Raw genomic sequence first — 24,354 nt, 5'->3', positions numbered from 1 at the left:
CTTCCCCGACCAGGGATCAAACCCGGGCCCCCTGCATTGGGAGCACGGAGTCTTACCCACTGGACCACCAGGGAAGTCCCTGAACTGTTGTCTTTGACCTTCAGTTTCTCTGTATAATCTTACCCCTGAACATATGTGCTCAGATGTGCAAGTAGCTGAGAGCCTCTGTAACAGGACAGAAATTCTCTGTCTGGGGATAGACAGTGTCCCTGACTCTTCCCATGAACTTGAGTACAATTCTAATGCCATCACCTGTTTACTTTTTTGTAGTTCCCAATATTTTGGAATCTTCTTGAAGACGTACCTTTCCATTGCTATCTTCCAAAGGTAGAGAGGAAGGCGACAGTTCCTTCAGAGCCTTCCCATCTCTGTCTCCACACTTCCAACTAGACAGGAAAAGTCTTAACCTGCCGCCCACCCAGAGGGATGCCTCTGTCACTGTTACACTGGGGGTATGAAGTTCATGGTCTCTCCTAGTCCATGTTGGCATGTATGTTGGGCCCTTCGTCCCTTCCTTTTGGTTTTTATTAATAACAAGGAAACCACCACATTATAAGAAATCTTAGGGGCTTCCCTGGTGGCAGAGTGGTTAAGAATCCGCCTGCCAATGCAGGGGACATGGGTTCGAGCCCTGGTCCAGGAAGATCCCACATGCTGCGGAGCAACTAAACCCGTGAGCCACAACTACTGAGTCCGTGTGCCACAACCACTGAAGCCCACGCGCCTAGAGCCCGTGCTATGCAAAAAGAGAAGCCACCACAATGAGAAGCCCAGGCACCGCAACTAGAGAAAGCCCGCGTGCAGCAACGAAGACCCAACGCAGCCATAAATAAATAAATAAATAAATAAATAAATAAATTTTTTAAAAAAAGAAATCTTAGAAGTGATCATCTCTATCCATTTGGTGACTTAAGAGCTGAGATTGGGTCTTGTTTGTTGTTGCATCCTTAGTATTTAGCATGATACCCCTAAAGGGGTGTTGGGTGTCCCCAGGCATAGGAGATATAACCCTCTAGATGTAAACCTTTATTTTTTTCTATTGAAGGTACTTCCATGGTAGTTAGCTTAGAAAATATTTGTGAGAGGAAATAGTTCTGGGCTAGAATTGCAACCACTTGTAAAGACTCAGAAGGACCCTGCTTATCTCCCCAGACTCGTTGCCCACTCTCTTAGCTCCAGCCATAGGGAGCCACTTTGCACATGCTACTCCCTCTGTTTAGAACATTTTCCTCTCTCTTATCTTACTCTGCCCTCACCTTTGCCTGGCTAAGTCTTATTATCTTTAGGTTGTGTCTAGATGTTACCTTCTAGGAGAAACCTTCTGTGACCTTCCTCTGTGTTCCTGAAGCACCTTGTATTCACACTATTGCAGAATCACATGCTGTAACAGAATTGCCCACATTCTGGCCTACCTCCCCTAATACTTGTAACTTTCTTGAGGACAAAAACAGTTTTATTCATCATTTTGTCTGCAGCTTCTGGCATGCTATTTGGCACAAAGTACACATTTAGTTGATATTAGTTGAGTGAATGAATGAATGGTGTCCAAACAAGGAAGATATTCGTAGGCATAGATTTCTTCCCCTTCAGAAATTAAAGTGTAGCCAGAGACTTTGTCTGTGTCTGCACTGGATGCCAGTCCAAGCTTCCCAGGGGATCCCCCTGGGTGAGCGCCCCTGCCTGAGGCCCTCCCGAGGCTGCCTCGTGACCTGACTGAGCTCATGGCGACTCCAGCTCCTGGAGACCTGGTGGTCTCTATCCACCCATTGCTACCTAGTCCATTTGCTCTGCCTGAAGTATGTTCACTAACTGGCTGTTAAGCCTGCTTCTACCCTCGGATGAAACCTGAGAGTCTGTACTGTTTGTTCTAAACAGCTTTCAAGTCTTCTTGGTAGCATGAGGCTCTGAAGTGGGTGCCATCACGCCTGCAACTAGCTCAACTAATCGAGGCCAGCTTACATTGGGTCCTGTTGCTGAGGGTGGGTCCAGTGTTGTCTCAACTACTGGGTTCCTGTTTTTTGGGGATGTGGGGGAGGAATGTCCCTAGCTGCTCTCCGTTGACCGTTTACTTAACTCCCATCAAAGAAGGGACTTTCAAGAATTAAAACACTGCAGTTTTCTGGTAGAAGAAACACTGTGCATTCAATAATGACAAACAACTGTCCACTCACAATTAGAGGATGGTCTCAGTTTGCAGATCCTCCTAGTCAATACTCCTCCTTTAGTCCCACCTTCTTCCTTTGCCCGTGGAACTGAAGCTCAAAGGATCCAGATCAAAAGGGGGTGTGAAAAAAAATGGGAGTGGAGGAGAGAGATGAGCCATGGAGATAAAGGGAAGACAAGGAGAGCGAGTGAGGAAGATGGGAAGATCAGGACGGAGTAAGGAAAAATGGAATAGGAGTAATAAGAATAAGAAGAAGAAACAAAGTGTAAAAAGGCAAAGTGGGAGACATGAACATGGGGAAGAATAAAAAATTTGAGTGAAGAAGCCATGGGGACCCAGAGAAAGTTGGTGAAAACACCTCCAGGAACAACCTGGAGAGAAAGAAGAGAGCGGAGAAGTGAGAGGAAGGAAGAAACCTGAGGTGAGAGAGGACTCATGCTATACCTCTCATATTAACCAAAAGGATTAATAAGCTCCCACTTATTGAATGCCACCTATGTAATCAAGCGCTGTGATAAGGCTTTGCACTTATAGCATAGTGGGTGCACTAGCCCAAAACTGAGTTCAGAGTCTGGCTGTTCATGGAGCTGTGGACCAGAAAACACATGGGCATCTGCACATGAGTTCACGTGCGGGAGGCTGGGCAAACTTACATCTGAGCACAGAAGAGGCTCCACAACCTTGGGACCACCAGTGAATAACTAGGAGGGGTGGGGGAAAGGGTGATACCTTTTGAGGGTAGGAAGTTGTCTCAGGTCTTGCAGGCAAGCAGGCATGGCCTTGGAGCTCTAAAGATTCAGGCATGGATGCTATTATGACCACTTGGATACTCAAGGGCTGTGTAGTTGGAGAACCCACAGCTATCTTTTCTCTTTTAATCCTGGTTTATAACAACCGTGTGATAACCTCCATTAAAGAAACACAAGTTGCTTTCCCACTGCCACTAGATGGTGGCACTAGGAGTCCAACAAGATCAGTGTGATGCAAAGACCAGGCTCTTTCCTCTCCACCCTAAGGCGTCTGCTCTGCTCTCCCACCTTTGGTGGTCAGAGCAGTGTGTTACAGGAGGTCAGCCTCAGGCGGTCTTCAGGCAAAGAGTAGAGGAAGGAAATGTAGTATTGGTTGGTCCAGAAGCAATGACCCAGGCAGAAAGGGGCCTCTGGGAGCCATCAAGACAGATGGCAACACTGATCCTTTTCAGTTGGGCAGAGGAGGGGAAGTTAGAAGCTTGGACGAGGTGAGTAGGGATCCAATTGCCACCCAGGATCAAACAACCTGGCCATACAGGTTGGCCTTGGTCTCCTCTACCTGTTGTGGACACAGCAGCCTGGAGCCACAGGACTCCAGGAACTTTCTTTCCCTCACAGCTTCCCACGTGCACAGCTTAGCAAGAGCACTGCCCCTGAGCCTCTGAGCCAGGGTACCACAGTCTACAGGATTTGTGGAAGTTTGTTTTTGTCTTGCAGGGGCTTTGTCCCCATGTGATTCATTAACTAACCCATTGCTCCTTAGAGCTACAGGGAGCCTGGTAGTTCAGGCCATTAAATCCCTTCTGTCGGCCTAATTCACAGCCTGACATCACAAGCCTCCCAACATAATCCATTTGTCCTGATTTGATTTTTTTTTTAGAGGCTTCCTTGACAGCCAGGTTTTCTCATTACGAATATGATTCATCTGTATGGTAATTCCCATTAGAATTAGTATATCAGACCTGATTCATCTTTGGAAATATTAAGCCAGAAGCATCATTTCAGAAAGGCCTGTTACATTCACAGCCAGAGGGAATCTCTGCAAGAGATGCCCCTTCATTCAAGTAGCATTTGTCGAGATGGCCCTGTGCTGGACTCTGAGCTAGGGGCTTTGGGGAATATAGAGACGATAGGACTTCACCCCTGCCCTCAGGAGCTCCCATTCTAGAAGGAAGATAACATAGACATGCATGTTTATGGGATGGATAATATGAGAAGTGCAGTCAGAGATGAAAGGTAACATGGTCTCATAAAATATCAGGTTCTCAGACTTCAGCAGGAATCAGGATCACCTGGAGGGCTCATTACAACATGGATTTCTGGGCCCCAACCCCAGAGTTTCGGATTTAGTAGGTCTGAGGTGGGGCCCAAGAATATGCATTTCTAACAAGTTCCCAGGTGATGCTGCTACTGTTAGTCTGGGGACCACACTTTGAGCACTTGGCTCTAAGGCTTCAGTACTTTCTCCACTGCCCCCTCTCTTCACTGCCTGCAGTGCGCTAAGCTGTGTGCTCCCTGCTGGGGACGAGATGTTGAACAAGACATGACAGGGAGGGGACATCTGTGTGTGTATGGTTGATTCATTTTGTTGTGCAATGGAAGCTAACACAACATTGTAAAGCAACCATACCTCCATAAAAATTAATAAAAATAAATAAATAAATTGTACCAGCGGGGGTGGGGGTAAAAAAAAGACATGCCCCTGCCCCCCCCCCGGGGAACTGACAACCTGGAAGGGGAGTAAGCAGTGACTTCCACACTCCGCAGAAAGTGCCACTATAGAGTTTTGCACGGGGGCAGTTGGAGCACAGAAAAGATAATGCTTAGTTCTTGCTAGAGCTGGGAGAAGACTGCATGAAGGAGGCAAAATCTGAACGCAAGGGTAAACGTGGCCTGGAAGAAGTTATGTGGAAGGGTATTTCCAGCCACTAACTTCCCAGATTATCAAATGTGAGGGACGTCCCCTCACATTCCTTCTTAAATGTTTCCTGCAGTAATAAAGTTTCGACTTACGTCCTGCAGAATCCGGTGGCATAGCTCGTGTTCACTGGCCTGGCATTAGCAAAGCTTTTATTTTTGGCTCTCTGTAGCTCTCTTTGGTCAGCGTCTCGTGCATGGTCTGAATATTCTCAGTAGAATGGAATTCTCCACATAGGCACTTGAATAGAATGTAGAGTCAAGAGCAAAGGAAGCAACAGCCTGCTACCAAAATCTTCCTCCCCGTCCCTACCACTCGGGTCTCCAAGCTGCCTCAGCTACCACCCCCCACCCCATGACAGCCTCACTGTTTTTGTTGACGCTTTAGGAAATTTGGCAGTTCTTACACCATTGCATTTTGTTTAGACACACACATCCATCAGAAATCAAACTTCCAGCATCTTCAACCATCTAGAACACTGCTTCTGGATTCCAGAAGTTAGAAAAGGGGCCCATGAGACCAGTTAAAGGGGTTTGCAAACCACAGCTCTCACACTTGATTCCATGTGGGAGGCTCCTGTGTTGCTACCCATCCTATTAACTCTCAGTTAACACAGTTCAAATAAATATGATTATTTGTTTTTCCAGCTCAGACTACTTTAAGAATCACATTATGGGGAGGATAAGAGTGCTATTAGAAGTAGATATATAGTCACTAGTGAGAAAGGACAACTGATATTAAAGGGGAACACTGATAAGTAAGAAGGAAACTGGAGACCCTAACTATACACCAAATTCAAGAATAATGATGATCAAAGTTATCATTAAAATTAAGGTTAATTAATATCCTCCATCCCCCATTTAAGAAAGCTGAGAAGTATTGGTCATCAAACAGTAACACTAAGAGGGACGTAGGGATAATGTTAGTTGACCCCTTCAAGTTAAAGATAAGAAAACTATGGGAAAGGGGTGGGTTTCAGTCACAGGACAGAGTTTGTCTTTTTTTTTAATCATTGTTCTCAAGCATCTGCCATAGTCTCTGTAACTACAACTCAACATTTGTTGAATTAACCTGAATTAGGAAAGTCAATATGTGAATCCATATCGTGTTTTTTTTAAGCCCCATTATCCTTCCAAATCATCATTTTCATGAAAAATCAGGATGGAGACTAGATCTAATTAAACATGCTCAACTCTAAGCCAATCAGCAAATGATAATGGAATAGTATTAAACTATTGGTAAATTTCTCAGAACAAGTCAGTTTGGTTAGTAGCAATCAGATCCTCATCTGGCTACAGCTATTCTGAGTGTTTTGTGAAGAACTGGTGCCATTTCATGTGACTTCTGTATCTGGTGTTCAGCAAATACAGGTGACAATACAATATCACCTGTGGTTCAGATGAGTCCAATAAAGTCATGACCCAAAAAACTAGAGAATTCTAGCCAATTTCTTGGGGAAGATATATAAGACATTCATTAATTCAATTAAGAACTATTTATTGAGAAGCTATAATGCCAAACACTTCTAGACCCTGGAGATAGAGCAATGAAAAAGGAAATAAAGTCCTTATGAAGCTGACATTCTAGAGGGAGGAGACAGACAATAAAGAGAGGTGGCAGGATCATTACTACAATTACCCCTCTCTCAAAAGTGGTTTCTTTGACAATTGTAGTATAGGATTCTCTGTTTGGTTTGGTGGTTAGCAGCACCGGCTGAGAGATGGAGAGTCCTGATGCAGAGTCCCAGGTGTGTGCACATTAGTTCCTTATTTTTATGTGGTGGTAATAGTGGGATCTCCTCCTAGAGCTCTTCTGGAGTCTCAATGAAATCATATCTCAGTGCTCAGTGCCTGCTTCATTTTAAGCACTCAATGAATGTTGCAGTGATTACAAGTATTATTATTGAGTCAATGGACACCTAAGTAACAAGCCTCCTTCTTGCTGAAAGATTTCAGAAGGTATGCCATCAAATTTTGGAACATCATGATTTTCCATAGCTCTGACCCTAGAAAGATAGCTTTTGAAACAGAACAAGTACAAAATTGACTCCCCTTGTCAAGTATCCCTTTGACCCCAGTAGAAGTCAAGTAAAGACAAAGCCCTTTCTGGCTGTATAGAGGAAGGAGCTTTCCTCCTGGCTGAGTGCTATGGACACAGTGTGTCTGTCTGCTTCATGTCTTTCAGTGCACTCCTTCTGAATTACCCAGCTCTCTTCAGCCTTGGATGTTTGTTTTGTTATGTTTTGGGTTTGAACTCCACGTCCCAGTGCAGGTTTCTTGAGTCACAAGGAACTTCAAATGTTTTCTTGAGTGTTGTCTAAGTATCGCTTGCTTTTCTGCAAGTAACATCATAATATCAAGGTCATTCTGCTCAAACACAGCACCTGCCATAATGGGAGTAGTATAATTCGAGGGAGAGGATCCACTCACAGTTCACAGTGGTGGTTAAACATAAGTGCTATGAGGGGCACTGTTTGCAACATTGATCTATAGCTCTCTATATAAATCTTTTTTTATTGAAGTATAGTTGATTTACAATGTTTATATTAGTTTCAAGTGTACAACATAGTGATTCAATATTTTTATAGATTGTACCCTATTTAAAGTTATTACAAAATGTTGGCTGTATTCCCTATGCATACAGAGAAAGACAAATACTCTATGTTATCACTTATATGTGGAATCTAAAAAATATGTATAAATCTTATAATTTCTAAGAACTCCACAATGGCCAACTATAAAAACCTTGACTCCTTTCCTTTCCTCATTCCCAGTGACTTCAGCAAGTCCTGTAGAGTCCATATCCAAAATATATCTTGACTGTTTCAAATAGTCTGCAATTTTTAATTAACTTATTTGGTCTACTTGTTTATTGTCTGCCTTCCCCACTAACATAAAGCTCTTTTTGCTCTCTGCTGGATCCCCAAGTCACTGGGCTTGGCACAATGTATACGTTCAATAAATATAAATCAATTATTGAATGAACGGATAGACACACATCTGTTTAGCAAGATTAGATGCCTTGTTGTGATGTGTTGATTTTATCTCAAAAAGGATATTGACCCATATAGGGCAGTAGTCTCTCTAGTTTTCAGCATCTTCTATTACCACATTAATCAAGTGAGATAAAGTTTATATTTTTTTATCTTGTAATTTAAAACTATAAATCTCCATATAAAGGAAACATATTTGATCATTCATTAGTCATAACTTGACTGTTTTCCAAAGTAATTTAGGGTGATCATGAAAGGAAATATCATGAATAAAAACAATAACAATGGCAACGTTAACATCACTTAAAACTCTTGCCAAATAATGATGTTTTCTTGAATCCCACTGTTTGGGCTTTGGGTGTGACCATGTTTAGTGCAATGGGTAAAGCCGGACTACAGAGTTGAACAAACCCAATTTCCACCCTGGCTCAGCCTCTTACTAGCTGTGTAAAGTTGACTGTGTTTCTCCACCTCTGTAGGCTTACTGTCCCCATCTGCGAAATGAATCAATCTCATAGGGCTAGTGTGTGGATTCAAATCTCATACAAGGAAATACTCATTATTGTGCCCAACATATCATCATTATGTAAGTTAACTTTTGCTGTGTAACAAGGCACTCCCAAAACATAGTGACCTTTACAACAATCATTTATTTAGCTCATGTTTCTGTGAATTGGCTGGGTGGTTCTCCTCGTCTGGATGAACTGATCTTTGCTGGACTCTCTCATGTATCTATGATGGCAGGTAGACTGGCCCCTGGATGATCTAGGATCTAGGATGGATTCACTATGTGTCTGCCTGTTGGCAGGCTGTTGGCAAAGGTGACAGGAGTGACTGGGCCATGGTCTCTCATCCTCCAGCAAGCTAGCTCTGGCTTCTCCACATGGTAGTTGTCTCAGAATTCCTAAAAGCAGCAAGAGAGAGCAAGCTCCAACACACAAGACTTCACTTGCAGCATGTTTACTAAATTCCCATTGGTTAAGCAAATCACAAGGCTGGCCTGGAATTAATGAAAGAAATAATTTATGGCCATTTTTTTAGTCTACCACAATCATCCTTATCGCCATCATCATAAAAACCAATATTTGTTGAGCATTTACTAAGTGGCTGTTCCAATCATGTTACTATGTTTATCAAAGCTTGTAATTCTTAGGGCTTCCTTGGTGGCGCAGTGGTTAAGAATCTGCCTGCCAATGCAGGGGACACGGGTTCGAGCCCTGGTCCGTGAAGATCCCACATGCCACAGAGCAGCTAAGCCCGCGAGCCACAACTACTGAAGCCCACGGGCCTAGAGCCCATGCTCGCCCACGAACCACAACTACTGAAGCCCATGGACCTAGAGCCCATGCTCGCCCACGAACCACAACTACTGAAGCCCACGGGCCTAGAGCCCATGCTCGCCCACGAACCACAACTACTGAAGCCCACGGGCCTAGAGCCCATGCTCTGCAACAAGAGAAGCCACCACAATGAGAAGCCCGCACACCAGAACAAAGAGCAGCCCCTGCTCGACGCAACTAGAGAAAGCCCGTGCGCAGCAACGAAGACCAAACACAGCCAAAAATAAATAAATTTTTTTTAAAAAGCTTGTAATTCTTACCACAACTTTATGGGGCAGCTACTATCATATCCCCCTATTGGAGAAAAGCATACTGAGGCACAGAATGGAAAAGCAAATTATACAAAGTCACACAGCTGGGAAGCAGAGGAGCTAGGACTCAAACCAACACTCTAGAGCAACGCTCATAATTACTGTTTTATACGGCCTCCTCTTCCCATTCTGTGTACATGGGATTTTCCACAATTGCTTCTTTTTTTCAAGTGGATAATCTAATAAGAGGTTATAGCCTATTTTTAACATGTACCCTGAGCACTGCCATATCTACCACCACTTCATCCATATTTCAGCATTTTTCCAACAAGCACTTTGAATTCAGCTCATCCAGTATTGATATGAATGACATGTTTTAGTACAGATGGTGGTAGAACCTTAGCTATCTTTCTGATTCTTTGTGGATGGGGTGTTAGCAGTAGTGATGGCAGCTCAGAGCTTTATTCTGGGAGCTCTTCATCTCTTATTTCTTCAGACAAGTTTGAGGGCTTGGAAACAGCTGATAGCAATGCTGAACAAGTACTTAATATATACATGACATTTATATATGTTGGAGGTGAGCTGCAACAGCCCTTAAGAGTAGAGGCCATGGCTTTCTCTCTGTATTCTCAGAAACTAGCACAGGGAAGAGCACACAGAGGACAGATTGGAGGAGCTCAGTACGGGTTTATCGTATGTATCTACCTCCATATCGATATTCCATTAAAGCAAGTGTCACAAACACGTATACTAATGGTGACCAGATGATTGGCCAGATGTGCTCACTAGAGAGTGATGGGGACTGGCACGAACTGGAGAACTCATGGAAATGCTCAGCGTTGCCAGATTGTTCCATTTTTCAGATGATGCTCTAACTTCAGATGTGTATATAAACTTTCCTGATTTTAAAACAGTGTGTGTCAAATGAAGCAGGTCCCTTGGGTGAACCTGGCCCACGGCCAGCGAATTGTTGACCCCCCCTACATTAGACACTTGTTGGCATCTCTCTGTTGTATCACAACTGTCCTAAAGGCCTGAGGAGGAAACCTTTAATAAGAATAAGGCAGGGACTTCCCTGGTGGCGCAGTGGTTAAGAATCCGCCTGCCAATGCGGGGGACACGGGTTTGATCCCTGGTCCGGGAAGATCCCACATGCTGCGGAGCAGCTAAGCCCATGCGCCACAACTACTGAGCCTGTGCTCTAGAGCCCATGAGCCACAACTACTGAGCCTGCTTGCCACAACTACTGAAGCCCATGCGCCTAGAGTCTGTGCTTCGCAACAGGAGAGGCTACCGCTGTGAGTAGCCCGCGCACCACAACGAAGAGTAGCCCCCGCTCGCCACAACTAGAGAAAGCCGCGTGCAGCAAGGAAGACCCAACGCAGCCAAAAATACATAAATTACTTAATTAATTTTAAAAAATAAGAATAAGGCAAAGATGGAGCACTGAAATGATAAGAGAGGCAGGACTTCGAGAAAGCTGGGTGATGGTCTATTTCAGAGATTCCACTGAGGTCAAGGATATGAGAATAAGAAACGGCCATTAGATTAGAGCAAATTATTCCATACAATGCTACATTCGCAGGCTATGTTCTTTAACAAAAATCCATGGTCAAATAACATGAGAAATACTCAAAACATTCAGTTAAACAAAATAAAATAGATTTCTTTACTCTGACCCTTTTATTGTTGTTAATATTTTAATAAGCAATGTAAGTCTTCAAAAGTAGAAATACATACTGAGTTTTTCAAACTTCCATGATCAAGGAGTCCTTATTTCATGCAGTTCGTCTAGGGCTAATGATTTGAGGAAGACACTTTGGGAAAGATCGATAAGGGACTGAATGAGACATTGGGACTCTCTGAAGGCATGGGATGGAAACTGGAACACATCGGGTAATGAGTGTGGCCATAATGAGCCAACGGAGCAGCTTGGCAAGTAAAGAAAGTGGGTCAACACATTGGTAACTAGGAACCATCAGCATGTTAGTTTTTGTAAAATAAAACCTTTTTAGGATCATTCCTCTGCTGAAAACAAACAAATAGACAAGCAAAAAAGTGAACGGTTTCCCACCTCTGATGGATTAAACCTCTTTGCTTGACATTCATGGCTCTCCTTTATCAGGCCAACTGACCTTTCCAATTTCCCAGTTATTTCCCTACACTCACTCCCTGCTCTTAATACCTGCTCTGCTCAGTGTCCTTAGGACATATTCACTGTTTCAGCCTCTTCACCTTTACTTACCATGTGAGTTGCCTCCCCCAGCTGCCCCAGTTAGAGCCATGCCTGTTTTCCAAGGCACAGCTCAAATCTTCTTTCCCTCTGAATCCTTCTTTAGCTATCAAATCTCACAGTGGGCTCTTTTCCCTGAATGTTTAGAACATTTACTTCTGAAGGACTGTCTCGAGACTTAGTGTGTTGGGAATTGCCTGTATGATTTGGAGCTGAGAGAAGAAAATCACATCCGGAGCTCTGCAGCTCTCTACCCCCAATTGTCCTCACAGTACACCCAAATAAGGTTAGGATGATATTATCCAGCAGCACCTGAGAGCAAGGGTATAACCCCATCACAGCGAATTGCATAGACTGTGCTCTGTTGTTAAACAACCACCTGCTGCTCCTTGAGGATAGAGTCCATTCTCTTCTTGCTCAACAGTAATGGGTGCCATTTCTAGACACTAGACTGAGCACTTTATATGCATTGTCAGGGTGAATCCCACACCATCTCTAAGAAGGGGCATTAGTATCCTCTCCGGCTGGTCAAGGCATCCCATATACCTGACCCCAAGCCTGGGCTATTTCTGTCCCAGCACACCGTCTCCGTGGCCACACTGGCCACCAGAAATTTAGACAGAGAATTAAAGCTAAAGAATCTGCACTCTGCCTTCAAGTAGCAGGTATATACCAGTAGGCAGAGGAAGGCAGAGTAGAACTCTAGTTAGGGTGTCAGCACAGTTTGAATATCAGGGGGGATTCTGGGTACATTCTAGGGTCTCCTAAGGACCCAGCACAGCTCAACAGGGGTCCTTTTGAGTACCCAAGGGCTCTAGTTAAGGTGAGATTTGGAGTGTGCAGCATCACGAGGGCGCATGCAGGGTCTGGAGGGCATGCAAGGGTCTTCCCTTCCCTGGCCACTCACTGGTGTCAACAGAGGGGGTGACCTCAACTTCCACCCTACTATGAGCTTTTTGCTTATCTGTCTTCCTTATTAAACTGTGAACTCTTTGAGGGGAGAAGCTGTCTTATTTTCCCAGGCCTGACACATAACTGGTATATAAACACTGATATAATGAATGAATGACAAGTCAACCAAGGCAAGGTGCTCAAAGTGACATGATGGAGACAACACAATACAGTAAACCTTTATTCCACCATCAGAAAGCTGGATTAACTCACCCATGTTTTCTTTCTTCCCTGTCGTTTATACACTACCCAGAAGGCTCTGGCTTCCCAGAGACCTTGACAAAACCCCAAACCTCCCAGAAATAATGTCAAACCTCATAATTTTCAGGTCTCATCTTCTAAATTAGATTGTGAAGTCCTGTAGCACAAGAGGTGTGTTACTCTTTGTACATGCCCCACATCTTTTATCTCAGTGCTTCTCACAGAACAGATCTATATAAATGCCTGTTGAACGACTGTATTGGAATGGATTGGAATTATGGCTGGGAGACTGTCCGAATAATCCTATCTCCTTGAGATAATTCTTGGTGAATTCAGATGATGAGGGAAAGAGGAAATCAGGATAGTGGCAGAGACAGAAGGAAAGACGGAAGGAGGAAAAGTGGGTAGGATCTGGCAACTCATTGGATATGGAAAAAGTATTCAAAGGCTTTGATCCAAGCTGACAGATTGAAGGATTACGCCCGAGAGAGAAATATAGATGTTCTCCTGCCCTTTAACCCTCTCACCCTTACTTCATTTTGAGCATGGAGGGAAGATTCCTCATGAATCAGTCTGCAGTGTTCCTTGGAGATAGATCTGGGAGAGTCACTCAGGAGGGTCCAGAAGGACAAAAAGGAAAGGTTTGCCCTTGTCCCGCTACAGACGAGCTTTATTCTGCTGAGGAGGAGGAGGAGAAATTTGAGCTGAATATATTTTTGGTTCGTACAAGTTGTAAGTGCTCTGTTTGATAGCAAGGTTGTTTGAATGGCCCATTTCATAACTACACATAACTTTCCCAAATAAATGGTGTCTGTAGAATGTTCAGGTTAATGCATGAGTCCAGTGTTCACGAGTGTTTGCACTTAGAGCGACTGAGCCTTCTTTCTTAATAAGTCATCTTGGCATTTTGTCAACAAGTTAATTTGCTTTTCTAAGAAACTAGATTAATACTTCCTGTACTTTGTGCTATTCACAGATCTACAGTGCAGTGAGAAGGGGAGAAGAAACAGAAGAGACAATTAGATCTCTTCTCCATTTCTTCACAAAGCTCCCAGCCTCGGAGACAGCCCATGAAAGGATTAGCATTGGTCCGTGCTTAAAGCAATGTGTCCAAGACACTGTTTGTGAGTATCGTGCCACCCTCCAAAGGACTTCCATATCTCAGTACATCACCGGCTCTCTCCTAGAAGCCACCACATCTTTAGGAGCAAGAAGTAACCTTCTCAATTCTTTTGGAGGATCCACCGGACGAATGATGCTGAAAGGTAATGTCTGAAATTTCACTTTTAACTTTTCTTCTTTGAATGCAGAAAAGAATCTAAGTTAACGTTTATTGCAACTCCTGATGGAAAATTGAGTCCACGTATCAGCAACTTTAAGAAAAGATAGCTGCTTTAAGAGAATATATAAAAAGATAGTCCTCTATCAAAATCCCTTAAGGTATAAACATTCCGAATGATAAGCATTAAGATATTGAAATTTTTTTCAAAAATGGCTAAAAGGCTATCTTTATTTTTTTAAGTTATTCAGATAAGTGGTTTCTCCTAGTGGTAGTCTATGACAGATGTCAATTATTGTAAAAAAAAGCCTTGTAAACAAGTGTAGTCATGTGGCCACAGTGAAAACCAACTGTTTCATTCAAAACAGAGTGGAATATAGTTCTCGTTTCTACACAGAATCAGTAGGTTCATGTTGACCAGAAGAGCTAAAGGCCATCTTCCAGTGACTCCCATCTTAAAAGATAAGATAGGTGTCCTGCTGAAAAATGAAAGCCAATGGAAAATGGGATCAGAACTTCCCAGCTACTTCCCACAAGTAGCAGAAAGGCGAGTCAGAAATGGCAGTGCACCAAAGAACCTTGGAGATTTATGCACTGCACAGCTGTCACCACCCGCTTGGCAGCCTTCCCTGGCAGGAAGATGCCAGCCAGACGGGGACCATGCAGGGCAGCATTCCACTGCCTGGGGGCTGCCAAGACCTCAATCTGACATCCGGCCACTTCTCTCAAGGAGAGCAGCTCTTGTCCCTCCACAGCAAGCCCCAGACCTGCGATTATCAGGCCAGTGGCCTTCCTCCTTGATCCTCAACCTCCCCACTCCCAGCACCCCTTGGGCGGACCCTAGAGGGGGTTCACACCTGAGTGGGTGCCATGTTGATTTGTTTTCTAGAGTCACCTTCACTTTTGTGGATTGGTTATAAAGAATGAATGAACAAAAACACAAAATGTGGGACAACTAATCCAAGAGACTAAAGAGGAGACACTTGGTTTCATATGTGTTTCATTCATTCAGCATATGTTTTTTGAGCCCCTACTAGGTGCTGGGTAGGGAACAAAACATAGCCCCTGCCCCCAAGGAACTTGCAGTCTCTAGGTAGTAGGCAGTTTCCCCTATACATAGGATTCAAGATTTCCCTACTCTAATGAGGCTCCTGGTAACTGCCAAGCTTACATTCTCCATCAATGCTCTTCCTGGGAATTTGGGCTGAGATTAGCATATAGAGTTGGCATTGCTTCAGTGCTTGTGACTCTATGTGAGGACCTTATCCTGTGAGTTAATCAAGCTGTGTTGATCAGATACCCACTCTGTGCCCAGCAGTGTGTAGGTGTTATGGGCGATCCTAATAAAGTACAAGTCAATTTACTCGCCTTTAAGTTGTTTATGATCCTAACGAGGAGGCCACATTTGCATGCACCAAGTATTCAAAGAACAGACTGCAGAGAGTTAAATGCCAAATAATGTGGAAGTGGCTCTAAGTGTTCAAAGAGTTTGGAGACAGAGTTAATGTTCCATGTGACAAATGGCTTGGCCGCAAACAAACAGAAGTCAATAAAAGCCACTTTGTTTCTTCCCCATTAATTGCAAAAGGGCAGATCTCCAGGCTCCCCAACCAAGGCAGGCTGCCTCCAGGCTTACACAGACCTTTGGGGAGAAAAAAGGAGGCCACTGGTTAAGGTGTCTGTTGCCCTGATAATAACTTGATCTCAATTGCTCTTTGCCTGTCTGTATTCAGATCAGAACTCCTATCAGCATTCCCATCTCTGAGACTGGTTGAATCATCAGCTAATATGTTATCTTTAAATGGGGGTTTTATGCAAGAGTTGGGAGTTTCTTTTACTTTCTGTTTTGCAGCTCTTTAATGGTTTCTGATATCCCTCTGTTAGTAGCTTCTGCTGAATAATACAATTAGCCAGTTGGCTTCAGCTCCAAGCTAATTTCTATAGCTCTGACTTGCTCTCTTGGAAACCTTTTTCAACTTCAGTGCCCACTCCCCTGAGGTTTTCAAAGTCTATATGTGCCACAGTGAAACATACATTTCTTTAACATGCAGTGAGAGATAATGGTCAATAAAAAAATCACACATGGCTGTTCAAAGTCATGGAGTGTTTATGGAACCTATAGGTTCAGCATACTGACTAGTTGAGTCTTGAGCTCTGTTGGTCGTGTACTCCAGCAGGGGGTCTAGAGGATATGCTTGGCTGCTGTGCAGTGCTTTTCTGCTTGTATTATAGTTCACTGTGTGTCCTGTGGCACTGAGTAGGCCAACAACTTTCAGCTCTCTGTCACCAATGAAAATCTGTGGGAAGTGTGTAACACACTCAGTCCCCAGTTTATAAATGACTTGTGTTCCAGAAGTTCATTTCTCAGGAGCTGTGTGTAACTTAGAATACTTTCCTGGAGAAGCAGTATTAAACGTTGTGATTTGGTTCCCAGACTCTAGTCCTCAAAAACCCCTTTAACCCATAACACAATTGAAATCTACACACTTCCCATGGAACAAAGAGAAAAACACAATTATTAGAATACTGAGAATCAGCCTCCAGGAAAAGAGCAATACAAGTGAGTTAAAAGACATTTCTTGTTGAGGGGAAATAATTTTAATTAAGATGAGTAGAGTTAAATTAAAACTTTTATGGAGCTTTTGTAAAGAACTTTGGGCCATTTCAGAGATTTTAGATGTTGACATCTGTAGTTCTGTTGTTATGGTTAATTATCTTTTGAAACTCGTATCTAACATGAAAGATTCAGAAAATTATTATCCCAGTAAGTTTTATTTCTTTTCTTTTAATGAGAGAAGGGAAAAGGAAGGCAGGGCAGGGTTTATAATTTTTTTCCCAAAGGGAAAGGATAAGGAAGAGGGTCAAAAAGAATGACCTCTTCCATGAGAGAGATCACATTTGAAGTGGATTAAATGGAGTTGGAAAAGGTAGAAAAAAAGGAGGAGGGCAAAAGACAAATGCTGTATGATTCCTTTTATATGGGGCACTTAGAATAATCAAAATCATAGAGACAAAGTAGAATTGTGGTTGCCAGGGGCTGGTGTGGGGTGAGTATGGGAGTTACTGTTAATGGGTACAGAGTTTCAGTTTTGCAAGATGAAAAGAGTTTTGGAGATGGATTGTGGTGATGGTGGCATAACATTATGAATGTACTCATTACCACTCAACTATATTAAAAATGGTTAGGATGCTGAAGTTTTTGTTATATGTGTTTTACCACATACACACACACACACAAAAGAATTGAAGAATTTAAAAAGGAGGAGGAACATGTTATGTAGGTCTTTGGTGCCAGGTCCATTAAGATGTTAGAAAGAACCGAAAAAGAAAAAGACATATGAAGACAGCTTTTCACGTGACCTGCAGGTGCCCCAAGTCAACTTGTCTCCTGGAAGTGGTTATGATTACGAGATGAGGGTTGGAACTGCCTATAGTAGGTGAGAATAGGAGGAGAAAATGTGCAACCCCTTCTTCACTATTCACAGGGCATTCACAAGTCAGGAATTGGTAACTTAAGTGTTGATTAGTCAGAGTTCTGCAGCCTTGCAGCTTTACCACAGTCTACAGGATTCTGCTAACTCTCTGAAATCTCCATCAGCTTGCACACCTCCAGTGGTACAGGTGGCCCTAGAAAAACAGCCAACAGTCAGTACATTCCTGGTTTTCTGCCTTCAGGACCAATGAGGATGGTCCATCTACTAAGTGGAAAGTTTGCCAAATAATGAGAAACATTTTCTGATATGAAGCATCGAAAAGCAAGGGTATGCCCTTGATTACAAGGATGTACTGTCTCAAAATGGAAAATGGAGAGCTTACACCAGGGACTGTGTAAGGACTGTCAGGGACTTCCACTAGTTGAGTACAATCAAGATCTTTCTACTTCCCATCTGGTTCCCCTTCTCTTCCTTCCCATTAACCTTGTTAGAATCGCAGGACCAACTCTGTATAGCAGTGGCAGCCAAAAGAATTATTAACTTCAGTAATCAGGAATACATTTTCTAAATCCACCTGCTTCTGTTTCTTTTTTTCCAATGTACTCCCTACTAAAAATTACAAAATCACAATAAAGTAAAAAGCAAGAGAAAAGAATAAGATAATTGATAGTAATGTAAAGCACTGAAATAGCAAAAGTAAAAAAAGTAGTGACAAGGAGGAGGATTTTTCAATGTAAGGAGGCTAAATGTTTTCAAATGTGCATATTGTATCAGCCAATATAATAAATTTAGTACATTAAACTCAATTTCTCCTCAAATTGTTCCTAAGTAAGTTTGTAAATTAAAGGATTAAATATTTATGTATTACCAGGACAAAGCATAGTTACCCATATTTAAATTATGTAGTAGACAGTGCTCATTTTTAACCAGTTTAGGTATGTGTATGTATAGAATAGCTATTAATAAATAAAGTTATTCATCATATAAAGACCATAGATAGAATATCAATATGAAAACAAAAACTGCCCTACAAATGTAATATTCTTATTTGAAAATGGGGAATATTCTGTTTCTGATAGAAAGGTCTGATAAATTTTCAACTTATTTTCTTCTACTGCAATAAGTATGTTCTATTTGTGTCTTCTTCTAAAGTAAATGCCTTTGAGTATAAAAATAAGAAGTCCTAATAAGAATACACACACACGCATTTGAACTATGTGCTTGTACCTCATAAATAATTTAGTTTATTAAGGCTGTCCTGGTTGACTTCCTCATAATCAAAACAATTACCCTTTACATGCCTACCAGGCAAGGGAAGGCATATCCATAGTTCTAATTCCAAGATTTCAGTGTATTTAAAGAAATCCTCTGACTTACTAGTTTTGTGACCTTGAAATTATTTCATTGATGTTAAAGTATGCTTTAATGTAACTTGGGGTATGTTTTTGTGCCAGTTAATCGGCTAAAAAGTGTTCATTCACTGCCCACTATGGCCTAGGGCTGTGTCACCTCTGGGAAGAATGTGACAGATCACATCTGGAAGCCTTCAACTTGTAAAATAATATTTCTCACTCCAGAGAAGATGTAATATTAGGTTTCAGGTCTACTGAGGTAGCCCTTACTACCCTCAAGAGATTCATAAAGTGCAAGGCTAGTCAGTTGATGGTGGGGTCTGTAGCTCACGGAGCTGGGAAGTTTGGTAGGCACAAGACAAAAGCCCTCTGCCTTGGGACACAGGTGGCCAGGTGTCATCCAGGAGTGTGGCTCCATGTCGAGATGTACCTAAACATGCTCAGGTGTGACTGAAGAGTGTGACTCCACACCCATGCTTATAACCAGGGGGAGCTTCTCCAAAGCTCCAGTGAAGAGCGAAGTTACCTACCTCAGATATTACTGGAGACATGATGCTTCTTGAGTCAAAACAATTGTGTGTATTTTGGGGGAGAAAGAGGGTGAAGCAGAGGAATTACATTTATTTTTTAATTTTTTCAAGATGACATCCCCATTACTGATATCTCTGAAATTTTTTTTTATTTACTCTTTATTAATTAATTAATTTATTTATTGGTTGAGTTGGGTCTTTGTTGCTGCATGCGGGCTTTCTCTAGTTGCTGCGAGCGGGGGCTACTCTTTGTTGCAGTGCGCGGGCTACTCTTTGTTGCGGTGCGCGGGCTTCTCATTGCGGTGGCTTCTCCTGTTGCGGAGCATGGGCTCTAGGCACGCGGGTTTCAGCAGTTGTGGTTCACGGGCTCAGTAGTTGTGGCTTACGGGCTCTAGAGCGCAGGCTCAGTAGTTGTGGCGCACCGGCTTAGTTGCTCCGCGGCATGTGGGTTCTTCCCAGACCATGTCTCAAACCCATGTCCCCTCCATTGGCAGGCAATTCTTAACCACTGCACCACCAGGGAAGCCCCTCTCTGAAATTTTAAACTCTTCCATCTGTAAAGAGAAAGTTGGGTAAAGGGAAGGATTAAAATTAGAATTATAGTAATAGCTGTGAACATTTTTTAGTTCTTGCTTGGTGCCAGGTATTACTCTGAATGCTTTATATGTGTGATTTCATTGACCATTCAATGGTCCAATGAGGGTGGTACTGTCTACTAATGAGGAAACTGAGACCCAGAGACATGAAGAAACTTGCCTAGGTGTACACAGATAGTCCGTGATAGAGTCAGCACTTGAAACCAGACAGCCTGTTGAGTGCTTACTGTGATTCAGGCAATGCACCAAGCCCTTCATCTGCATTATTTCATTTAGTCCTTATTGTGGGTTGACTTGTGTCCCTTGAAAGAAATATGTTGAAGTTCAAACCCCAGTTCCTACAGATGGGACTTTATTTGGAAATAAGATCTTTACAGATGTAATGGAGTTAAGATGAGGTCATTTTCAGTTAGAATCGGCCCTAAACCCAGTGACTGGTCTTCTTTATCAAAAGCCCATTCACTCCTCACTTACTACCCCATTAAAAACACAATCTCCTGTTCTTTCTGCAGTGGACCCCAGCTGGGCTTTGTGAAGAGAGAGGTCTGCTCGGTTGGAATAGAGACCTGGGGTGTTGACTGATAAGGGAAACTCCTCCGGGAGGGCCAGGGACAGATAGAGGGGCTGATGGTAACTGGCAGAGGGAACGGGGCACCCAGGTGTAAAGGCATGAGACAGGAAAAGGCACAGTGTGTTCAGGGACTGCTGGTCTACCAGGCAGTTCTGGCCAAAGCTTGGGGCATACAGGGAGTAAGTAGGAAGGCATGGGCTGGGCTGGGGGGAGAAAATAGGTCTCCATAGGGTTGTATTTCATGATAAAGAGCTTGGCTTTTACCTTGTAAGTAATGAGAGACACTGAAGGGTTCTAAGGAAGCGTGTGATGTGATCAGACTGTGTTTTTAGGAAGATCCATCTGGCTGCAGTGTGGGGTGGGGCTGCTCAGAGTGTCACCCTTAGCCCACCTGCATCAGAATTGCCCAGCCTGAGTGTCCAAAGTATAGCTTTCTGGGCTTCACCCCCAAACCTACCGAATTAGGGTCTCTGATACTTCAGGTGAGTATGTTTGGTGTGGAAGGTGGATGGAAGAAAAGAGCAGTGAGAACTGGAGGCATTTAAGAGGCTGTTGCTAAGGCAATGTAGGGTGCTGCTGGCACATTTAGTAATTGGTAAAAATTACGAAAAGACCCCCTCCTCACTCTCTGCAGAGTGATACAGCCTCATACCCACGCATATCGTTTAGTGCACAGCATGTGGGCTGGATCTCGGACCTCCCCTCCACTCAGGTAAGGACTTTTGTGCAGTGCACAGACTGTTCACTGTACCAAAGAGTCTAAATCCTTGGGAAGCAGCAGAGAGGTGTAAGTAAGAGGTAGAATTAATAGAATGTGGAGACTGAATGGATGTAGTGGGGATAAAGGGAGTTAGGTTTAAGATGACCATGAATTTATCTTTAAAAAAATAATTTCAAATCCTTCCAACATGTTACTAATGGCAAAAGATAATAGAATTGTTGGATCATATGCCCATCCATCCTTCCCATCGCTTTAAGAAATCAAGAAATTAAGGGTTGGTTAAATCCTAACATTGAATTCAGAAAGGTGGTTGGTAAGGACAGCAACCCCAGCCAGTCACTTGGAGTTCCTCTGTTTGAGCTGATCATAAAAATGTCAAGTCCTAGTTACAGAAACTCAGAGTGGGCCATATTCCTGAAATTCATTTGCAAGATAGTTATTTGAAACTCTATACCCAAAGAAACAGCAGCAACTGGATTCCAAGCCTTCCTCCCAAAGCTTGCTTACCACGTATAAAACTGAACTCATAACTATTTTAAATCAAAAAGTCCTAAAAGGTGACTTTTCAATGTCAGTAAGCAAATGTTTTCCCAAAACAAACTGGAATAAGAAATCGCCAACATTACTGTTGGTGGGAATGTAAATTGATACAGCCACTATGGAGAACAGTATGGAGGTTCCTTAAAAAACTAAAAGGAGAACTACCATACGACCCAGCAATCCCACTCCTGGGCATATAGCCTGAGAAAACCATAATTCAAAAAGAGTCATGTACCACATTGTTCATTGCAGCACTATTTACAATAGTCAGGACATGGAAGCAACCTAAGTGTCCATCAACAGATGAATGGCTAAAGAAGATGTGGCACATATATACAATGGAATATTACTCAGCCGTAAAAAGGAATGAAACTGAGTTGTTTGTAGTGAGGTGGATGGACCTAGAGAGTGTCATACAGAGTGAAGTAAGTCAGAAGGAGGAAAACAAATACCATATGCTAACACATATATATGGAATCTAAAAAAAAAAAAAAGAAGTGGTCATGAAGAACCTAGGGGCAAGATGGGAATAAAGATGCAGACCTACTAGAGAATGGACTTGAGGATACAGGGAGGAGGAAGGGTAAGCTGGGACAAAGTGAGAGAGTGACATGGACATATATACACTACCAAACGTAAAATAGATAGCTAGTGGGAAGCAGCCGCATAGCACAGGGAGATCAGCTCGGTGCTTTGTGACCACCTACAGGGGTGGGATAGGGAGAGTAGGAGGGAGGGAGATGCAAGAGGGAAGAGATATGGGAACATATGTATATGTATAACTGATTCACTTTGTTATAAAGCAGAAACTAACACACCATTATAAAGCAATTATACTCCAATAAAGATGTTAAAAAAAAGAAAAGAAATTGCCGCATTGATCCCGAAAGAGGAAGGTTTAGAGAAGGATAAAGAGCAGATGGATAGCCTTGGGGGAGTTAAGAAATACATTTAAACTGAAATGTAAAGAGAGAAGATTAAGAATAGTATTTAAAGCTGAAGCAAAGAGTTACCAATAGAAAACTAAAACTAAAAAAATATAACTTGCAATAATGGGGAGAAAGGGCCAAATTCCTCATCTTTCATCGAGGTGATTAAATGTATTCTTCTTGAAACAGAAGAGAATATATTTTTTTAAATGGGATGAAAATCTTTTTTACAGTTAGGAGATAACTGCCGAAGAATAGACACAGAATCATGCAAAAATGGTTACCTCCAAGAGAGGCCTCTTACTTGTCACCTCCTATCCATCCTTACTATTTGAATGTTAATTTCCATGTGCACCTACTACATGAGTGATGTTTAAAAAGAGGCATTTGGAGCCTGTGTGAAGACTGATGGATTCAAGCCGCTTGTTTCCAATGGTATTGTTTTCTGCAGCCATAATGAAGACCATTTGGGGCTCACATTCAAATGAGAAGGGAGACAGAGGCTTTGTTGAAGCAAGCAGAGAGAGGGGCTCAGAATCAAAAAGACAAGTATTATCTGGGGCTCTCTTTGTCCTGTAGGACTCTCAGCCTCTGAGTTGCTTCTTGGTTAAAAGAAATTGAACAGGAGCATCATTCTGTCTTTTGTTCGAGTCTTGACTTCAACACTGTGTCATCTTGAATAGGTGACTTTGCCTTTCTAGGCTTTAGCGTCTGCCACCATAAAGCAGGAATAAGAGCAACAACCTCATAGAGTTGTTCTGAGGATTAAATGAGATAATGTATATGAAGAACTTAGCATAGTATCTGGCATCTAATTTGTGTTCAGTAAATGTTGCAGTGATGATGTGATGCTGAGGGTGATGATGGTGGTAATGATGATTGCTGCCACCCTTTGCCAACCCCGTGAAATGCCAGCCCTCCACTGTTCTTTTTTTTTTTTAATTTTTATTGACATATAGTTGATTTACAATGTTGTAATAGTTTGAGGTGTACAGCAAAGTGAATCAGTTATACATATACATATACACATTCTTTTTTTTTTAGATTCTTTTCCCATATAGGCCATTAGAGAATATTGAGTAGAGTTCCCTGTGCTATACAGCAGGTTCTTATTAGTTATCTATTTTATATATAGTAGTGCGTACATGTCAATCCCAATCTCCCAATTTATCCTTCCCCCGTCCCCACCCCCCACCTCCTGCCACCTTATCCCCTGGTAGCCGTAAGTCTCTGCTCTTTGCCAGGTCTCCCTGGCTATGGGCTCAGAGAAGTAGCATCTTACAGGACACTTGAAAGGAGGTATCTAGAGGCTGGAGGCTGCCCCTATGTATGGTTTTCCTTAGGACTCATGCATCAGGCCACTCATTAATTCATTTAACAAATATTTGTTGAGCATCTTCTATGTGCCAAGCACTGTGTTAGGCCCTGAGGATAAAACAGTGAATAAGACAAAGTCACCTGATAGTGGAGGAGATGGGCAGGTATACATGCAATTTTAGGACAGTAAATAAATGCTGTAGTTGAGATAAGAACAGGCTGTAGGGGCTCAGAGGGAAGTCCCTGTACCATCTTGAGTGAAGTCTGAGGTTTCTAAAACCATTTT

The 24,354-nt window shown here is 42.6% G+C and overlaps 1 protein-coding gene and 1 long non-coding RNA gene across 10 annotated transcripts in view; one reads left to right on the top strand and one right to left on the bottom strand.

The window, feature by feature from the left end:
- The window catches only part of PLCE1 (phospholipase C epsilon 1), a 316,064-nt gene that overhangs the window by 135,073 nt on the left and 156,637 nt on the right, over positions 1–24,354 (top strand). For all 7 annotated transcript variants that reach the window (XR_014253085.1, XM_082423538.1, XM_082423536.1 and 4 more), the window contains one exon: positions 13,776–14,064. Coding sequence is in view for 6 of the 7 variants with exons in the window: in XM_082423538.1 (XP_082279664.1) it covers positions 13,776–14,064 (289 nt within the window). In the remaining variant the exon portion in view is untranslated. The remainder of the gene's footprint in view (positions 1–13,775; positions 14,065–24,354) is intronic.
- LOC309642403 overlaps positions 19,660–24,354 on the bottom strand; it is a 49,415-nt gene continuing 44,720 nt past the window's right edge. For 2 of the 3 annotated variants that reach the window (XR_014253164.1, XR_014253165.1), the window contains exon 4: positions 19,660–19,948. This is a non-coding gene — a long non-coding RNA (uncharacterized lncRNA). Of the gene's footprint in view, positions 19,949–20,408; positions 24,177–24,354 lie in introns of those variants that run through there. The other variant, XR_014253163.1, reaches the window with a different exon arrangement.

Source organism: Balaenoptera physalus, assembly GCF_965194825.1.
Source record: "Balaenoptera physalus genome assembly, chromosome: 14".
Classification (NCBI taxonomy): domain Eukaryota; kingdom Metazoa; phylum Chordata; class Mammalia; order Artiodactyla; family Balaenopteridae; genus Balaenoptera; species Balaenoptera physalus.
The sequence above is the reverse complement of the archived record's forward strand: the minus strand, read 5'-3'. Positions and strand labels throughout refer to the sequence as shown.